Below are 7,600 nucleotides of genomic sequence, written 5' to 3'. Positions count from 1 at the left end.
CCTGTTGTGGCAACTAAAAATTTCTCCAGGAGGCTGGGCGCAGCAGCTCACGCCTGTAATCCCAGCACTTTGGGAGGCCAAGGTGGGCAGATCACGAGGTCAGGAGATCAAGACCATCCTGGCTAACACGGTGAAACCCCATCTCTACTAAAAATAAAAAAAATTAAAAATTAGCCGGGCGTGGTGGCGGGCGCCTATAGTCCCAGCTACTCAGCAGGCCAAGGCAGGAGAATAGCCTGAACCCGGGAGGCAGAGTTTGCAGTGAGCCGAGATCGCACCACTGCGCTCCAGCCTGGGCGACCGAGCAAGACTCCGTCTCAAAAACAAAACAAAACAAAAAATTCTCCAGGAATTGCCAAATGTCTTCTACAGGGCAAAACTGTTTCCAGTTGAGAACTAGCACATTACCTCAATAATGTCACATTTAAGAGGCAGGACAAGCAATAGGTGCCCAGCATGATAGCGGCCTTGGTAAGGCACATATGTTTCAGAGAGCAGAATATCAATTCTGGACTTGCAGCTCAAGGAGGGTCTTCAGTGAGACATGGAGGATGTCAGCCAATTACTCCAGTGAGGAAGGGATGCCACTCTTGAAGGCTTTCATTTCAAAAAGAAACTTGCCATTCAGCTCCAAGGAATGCAGCTAGTTGGCAGCCTCCAGTTGCAACGCTGTCAGGCCCCACCTCAGCTTCTGAACTGAAGCCATGCTTTCTCCAGCCAGTCCCTAGCCTAAAGCTGAGCACAGCAGAGCTCCTAGTGTCTGTCCAATGCAGGACTTGGCTGTTGATCGGTCTTTGCCCCAGAATTCCCTACTGAGCTGGCCTGGGCTTTGCCAGGCTCTCCCTGCCCAACTCAGCTCCTCCCCACTTTCCTCTTGCAAGTGTCCAGTCTAAATGACAGTCTGAATGCTTTCCCTGACCAATTCTGCTTCTTCCCTCTTTTGTCTTCCATGGGCATTCCCCACAAATAAACCTCTTGTGTTCCTAACTCTTTCTCGGCATGTACTTCTCAGAGAAACTGACACAGCAGTATTGTCGCCCCGCTCAGACTCGGACCTAAAGAAAAACAGCAAGGTATGTTAGAGCCAACCTGTGAGAGGATGCCACATTGCTTAGCCCACACATCACCCGTCTTGTGCAGCTCCCAGTGTCACCTGCTCCGCCATAGGTAGCACACTGGGATTTGTTTCTGTCTTCAAGCAGACGGGAAACTCAGGGAAGAAGCACAAAATGCCTTTCAGACTTTATTCCTCCCATGTTTCTGGTTCCAATACTGGTTACGTTTATTTGTCCTTGCTATAGTAAGATGTCCAGAGTGAAAGATAACTGAGCTGTCTGGGACCTGCCACCCAAATGGCTGTCACCCAGTCTAAATAAATGTCCTCAGGCACCAAAAATACAAAAACCTCGCCTGAGTCAAGGCGTCTAAACATCTCAATTGTTTCTTCATGAAGGTATGCTCCTTCCCTAAATCAGAAAAATAGAAATCAGAAAGAGAATATGAATCTGATTCATCTTTATTATTTGATTCAACTAAATATATTTACACACTTTTTTTTTACTTTCCAACTTTTATTTCAGGTTCAAGGGGTACATGCACAGGTTTGTTACATGGGTAAGTTGTGTTTCACAGGGGTGTGGTGTACAGGTAATTTTGTCACCAACACCAAATAGGCAGCTTTTCCATCTTCACCCTCCTCTCACCCTCCACCCTCAAGTAAACCCTGGTGTCTATTGTTCCCTTCTTTGTGTCCATGGCACACACATTTTCTAGAAGTTATCATGTTAAGGGTTATATGGAATCCAAAAGTATTAATGGTAACAGTCCATGCTCTTTTAAATGGATTAATGTTGACAGTAACCTGATATTGTCTAGAGGAAGAAAATGGATGACAAAGATTATGCCCTCAAACCATGTACAAAGTGCTCAACATTTAAACATCTTACCCTATATCTACCCAGAAGAAGGTTCCAGATTTCTCTTCACATATCACCCATCTCTCAAAATAATCTGCTCAGCCATGGAAACAACACCACTGTCTTGAAACCAAGAAGCAAACTGGAGTGTAGAAGCCACATCCCAGTGCAGGTGGGATAGAAAGATAGAACAAAACTGGGATGTTGACACCCACAGACCCAGACTGCCTACTCCTCGGCTTCCTGACATGAGATACAGGAATCCCCTGATGTTTTTAAACCATTATTATTGGAGTTCTCTGAGTTTTAACCTGTTTCCTAACCTCAGCAGAAAGAGAGGGAGAAAGAGAAACGCAATGGAGATTCCAATTAACCTTCTCTAGAGGAAATCTGGAACAACACTTAGAATTATAGAACTTCGCAAGATTCTCTGATTTTGGCAATCTTACTGTGCTTCAAATTTCTGTTCTAGTCTCTGTCACTGTGATAATTAGCAATAAAATCATTCAGAACCTCCATGACTCATGTCTGTTTCCTCAGGGACAGCCAGCAAGAGGAGACTATGTCCCACTTCACACCTAGGCGTGGAATGTGAAGAGCAGTAAGGAATAGCTACCATGTGAAGAAAGGAACACTCTAGCTCTGAGTCACATCCCAAAGGAGACGGGAGAGCTCAGGGAGCCAACAGCCCTGGACAACAGAGAGGCCCTCTGGAGTCTACTGCCCACTTCTGCCATGCCCAGGAGTGTGCTGAACGCTGCCCTGGTCTCATGTATCTGGATCCCCCGAGTTGTTGCATGACTATCTATATTCTGATGCCAGGTGGCCTCAGCCTTGATCACAGTGTCTATCCTGATTCCAACCTACCTACACAGATGAGGTGATTCTTGTGACTTGATTCTACCTCTTATTATCAGCCTAATGTCTGAAACCTTTTTCCAGATTTCCCCAACTTGTATCTTCTCTCTCCGTTATAATCCCCTACTATTCACCCCCGCCTGCAATTTATTTATCTATAAATAGCTGATACATCACAAGGTGGGATGTATTTGCCTCTCAGGCCCTTAAAGCCATGAACCCTCTTCCCTTCCCACAAGTCATACCATGTCCCGCCCCTCCCCCCAACCTGAGGGTGTCTCTAACTGAAGAGATCCCAGGCACTTCGGCTACCTATGGTAACTTATCTTTTAAATTTTTAAGGAGTTTTTTGGCTTGGGACATTTCCTGGACATTTTTGGTTAGTTTGCTGACGTTCTCCTGTGTATGGGGATACCCGGACCACCCACTTTTCTTTCTCAGATTATTGACCATTGTTAAAAGAGCTTTCACCTGGGTTTCCTGGGCCTGGCCAGTTTCTTTGTTGTTAAAAGCACAATAACGCCGCTCACACTTTTTAATAATGTTCTTAAGGGCTTTGTTATCTGAGTTCCCGATGAAGTCTTCCAACTTCCCTGTCCCTAGGTCTTCCTTTCGGGTGAACAGCACAATCGTGTATTTCATAAAGTCTGCTCCAAAGATGGCCTCCAGTTGTGCCACCGCTCTTTTGTCCTCTTCAGTGAATCGTCCCAGCTGGAACACCAGGACAAAAAATGTGTCCCCTTTTTCACAGCAGGACAAACAGCGCTTGACCTCCTCTTCTAACTGGGATGGGTCCTTTTCGACATTCAGCATCTGGTTGAAGGAAGGAGTGTCCACAACCACCACCTCCTGTCCGTCCCAGGTCCTCCTGCCACTCTGGCTGGTCTTGGTGACCGGCTGGGCCCGGAGCTGAGAGGTGAAGATGAGGCTCCCCAGGATAGAGTTCCCGGTCGCACTCTTTCCAGTCCCACTTCTCCCCACGAGGACAATGCTCAGGGTTTCTGTCAAAGGAAAGTGGGAAAGATTCGTGATCATGGGCTGATCTGAAATTGGATTTTAAAGTTATCCCATGAAGCAACATTATATCACTAAAACAAACAGGATGTTCAAACAGCATCAAGGCCTCCTTCTCACCCCAGCAGGGGGATCTCCAAACACAGGAATGACTTGGACCAGTTCGCTTAGTCTGTGGATTCACGGCAGGACTTGGACTACAGTCTCCATCCAGGGTTCATCCACCAATGTGGCACTGTTCCTATCACTGAATGGCTCTGCTCCTTTTTTGCAGCACCTTCCAGACTCCCTGGCACCTGTGAGTGCCCCCTGGCCTTCTTACTCTCTACTTCCCTCAGCCAGCTCCTGTGTATACATCTTATCCCTTTGTCTTCTGTTCCTGTTACAACTACATCTTCTCACTCCCAACTACTGCTAACTATAGCAACATCTCCTTACAGTATTTAAAGAATTATTCTGTAAAATTGACTTTCATGAAAAAGGAACTCTACATACCACTGATAGATTACCAGTTTCCTTAGTTATATAAAAATTCATTTCTCATTGAAACCACATTGAACTTAATTGCCTTTCACTGATGAGTCAAAGAAACTGCATGGTTATAATAATGAATATCCACTAACACTATTGGGTGTGTGGTGTCCATGATGGAGAAAGAGAATGAATTTCCCTATAAATGGAATTTACAGATGAATAGAGACCTTACAATATGTGTTCTTTGCAGATTGTCCTTATGCTTTTGCACTTGCACTGTGACAGTCCAGTGCTCATTCAAGTCTCTTCATAGTTCTCTTCCATTATGAATTTCATATCAAATAGCTAATATCTACTTCAATGCAAAGGAGGAAGAAAGCACATCTCATGCTCTTCCTTCAAGGGGAAATTATTAACCTGTTTATCCTGAACCTTCAACTTCATAGTTATGCTTAGCAGATAAACAATAGCTTAATCTTCCAACACTCCCATATTTGTCATATATTTCAGTCCCTACTTCTGTACCTACAGAGGGTATGATTCTCATATACCTCTGAAATCCGACCTCACTCCCCATCCCATATTCTCTAATTCAATATTCTTAATATTCAATGTCTTAATCTTCAACGTTCTTGGAAGATTTCCTTTAGAGATGTGAACCCCCATCTCCACCAAGATTATTCTTTTTTGTCCCCTAACAAGTGACATGGTTAGCCTGACATCTTTGCTTCAAATTGCTGGTGTACTCTCTGGAATATCTTCCAGCTTTCTGCTCAGCCATTTAATCCCTACCCATTCTCTAAAACCTGTTTCAAATTGGGTTTTCTACACACAGCCTCTCCTGAATTTCCCACGTATCTGTACTTCTAAAGGAGAGTTCAATAAGAAGATATGCTCCTTTGGGTTTTATACTCTTCCTGGATGAGGGTGTTTGAAGCAGAAAAAAAACGGGATGAGTAAGAATGGGAAGGACCTCAGCATAGGTAAACTGAACATGTAACACTAAGTGGGTGAGGAGTCCTTCTTAAATAGTAAAAAGAGCAGTGTGCCAAGTTCTGGGCAACAGTACACTGTGGGGAAACAAAGGGTTGGAAAGTATCAGCTCCGTTCCTCAAGACCCACATCATCCATCATCCAGTTGAAGAGATAGTAGGGATCATGAGAAAATTAAAGATCAGTTCAAGAGAATGCACATGGAAAGGTTCTAACTTCGGTACAATTTGAGAAGCAAAGAGAGAGAAAAGAGTTAGTGAATAGAACAGCCCTGTCCTTCCTTTATTTTTCTGCCAGTTTCAATTTCTTTTCTTTTGTAATTCAACTTTTAGTTTAGGTACAGGTACATATGCACCATAGAATAATAGGCAGCCATAAAAAAAGAATGAAATCCTGTCCTTTGCAGTAACATAGAGCTGGAGGCTGTCATCCTAAGCAAATTAACACAGAAACAGAAGACCTGTCCTTTTTATCTTCTCTATGCCTTTTAGAAAATAAAAAGTTATTGTATATTGTATACTTATTTTTAAATGATATATAAAAAATATATATTCTATTCACAGTTTTACCTTTTTCTCTGAAAACACAATGCTTGTTGCCATTCTGATGCACCATGCTCTCAATTTTTTCCAGGAGCTCGTCCACCTGCCTTTGCTCTTCTTCTCCTGTTGCCCGGTAGTTGAAGGCAATGTATCTGTTTTTACATTTCTGAATGAGACTATGGGGAGTTTCACTGCTCCTTCTTAAGACTGTATCTAGATCCTGATCCCCTAAATCTTCTTTCCTGGTAAAGAGTATGACCATGTACTCAAAGAATTTTTCTCCAAAACTGCTTTGGATGGTGTTCAGCACTGCCTCATCATTCTTAGTGTAAAAGCCCAGTGGTGTCACCAGCAGGAAGGCATGGGGGCCTGTACAGATGTGTTTTCTAACTTCTGAGCCAATGTTTTTTAAAGTTGAGATGTCCGGAGTATCAATGATCAAAACTTTCTTTTCTCTCCAGCTTCTGCTCTCAGATGAGAAGCTCTGGGTTACTGACCGCTCACTAAATCTGGTCTGAAAGGCCCGCCTCCCCAGAATGCTGTTTCCTGCTGCACTTTTTCCAGCACCGCGTTTCCCCACGAGGAGAACTGTCAGTTCTGATGTCCCCAGATTCTGCTCGGGTCCTATGGACTGCAGCTGCCTCTCCCTTGGGCCTGTGGGACAAATGGACAGGTTCAGAGTCTCTTCCTGCAGTTGAATATGGATGTGGGCAGGTTTTATGATTTCTCATCCCTGCCAACTTGTATAGAGAATAGCAACAACACTGTAAACCAGTAGAACTCTACTCTTGGCCAGAGGCTCTCCATCGAGGTAAAAGCCACAAACAGAGGCAGGAGTGAACTAAGAGATATTCATGGAGCTTAAGATTCCCCAGGAACACGAACATGCCAACTTTGGCCTTCATTGATCTTGGTCCTCAGGGTTCCCCTCATTTTGTTATCAAAGGTAAGTACTGGGGCCTACCAAAGGTAAGTACTTACCAAAGGTAAGTCCAGGGGCTAAGGCAGGAGCAGGGAGAATCTGATTTTCAAATGCCCCTTGGTGTTATAAAATCAAATACACTCAGCAATTTAAAAAAAAAAAAAACAGTGAACTAGTGATATGTAATATAGATGGATCTCAAAAATCACGCTAAGTAAAATAAGCAAGACACAAAAACTGCATACTATGTGATTCTACCATCTGAGGTTGAAGAACAGACCAAATTAATCTATGCTGATAGAAGTCTGGACAGTGCTTCTCTTTGGTGAGGGGCAGTAAGTATCTCTAGGATGATGGAAATGTTGCTCTATAGCTTTATCTAGATGGGGACCCCATACATATAGATATAGAAAAAGGTATCAAGCTGTTTACTTAAAATTTGTGCATTTTACTCTATGTAAGTTGTACCTCAATAAATTGCTGCAAAAACCTGCAAACCTGCACCCTACAACTGTCTCTCCACACATCCCCTGGCTGAGGCAGCATCAACAGCAGACCTAGGTACTGAGCAAAAGGGAGAGTCAGTAACTGCAGGGAGCTTTCTCTGAGGCTGAGTCATCAACAGCCTTCATGGGAAGGGTCTGAGCAGCAAGTTGGGAAGGTGGGATGGACACAGCATCAAAGGCCCTTGCTGTGTTGCCTTGGAAAACTTACTGCTGTGCAAATCTGTTTCCATGTTGGTAGAATGGGAATCTAATGCCCATGTTGAGGTTCAAAAGACTAAAGGAAACAGCACCTGTAAAGTTCTTAGGACCTGACTGTTACGGAAGTGTGCATGGAAGGCTTCACAGGTAAGGAGGAACTTGAGTCAGGCCTGGAAG

At 43.9% G+C, this 7,600-nt stretch overlaps 1 protein-coding gene across 4 annotated transcripts in view; it reads right to left on the bottom strand.

Annotated features, from left to right (window-relative positions):
- Positions 1 to 1,502: 1,502 nt before the first annotated feature.
- Positions 1,503 to 7,600, bottom strand: part of GIMAP8 (GTPase, IMAP family member 8) — a 33,949-nt gene continuing 27,851 nt past the window's right edge. For all 4 annotated transcript variants that reach the window (XM_007983432.3, XM_007983431.3, XM_073009493.1 and 1 more), the window contains exons 4-5: positions 5,825 to 6,451; positions 1,503 to 3,775 (exon numbers count right to left, since the gene is read on the bottom strand). In XM_007983432.3, coding sequence (XP_007981623.3) covers positions 3,087 to 3,775; positions 5,825 to 6,451 — 1,316 coding nt within the window. In that variant the 3' untranslated portion in view covers positions 1,503 to 3,086. The remainder of the gene's footprint in view (positions 3,776 to 5,824; positions 6,452 to 7,600) is intronic.

Source organism: Chlorocebus sabaeus, chromosome 21 (assembly GCF_047675955.1).
Source record: "Chlorocebus sabaeus isolate Y175 chromosome 21, mChlSab1.0.hap1, whole genome shotgun sequence".
Classification (NCBI taxonomy): Eukaryota; Metazoa; Chordata; class Mammalia; order Primates; family Cercopithecidae; genus Chlorocebus; species Chlorocebus sabaeus.
This window is presented reverse-complemented; position numbering and strand designations above follow the sequence as displayed.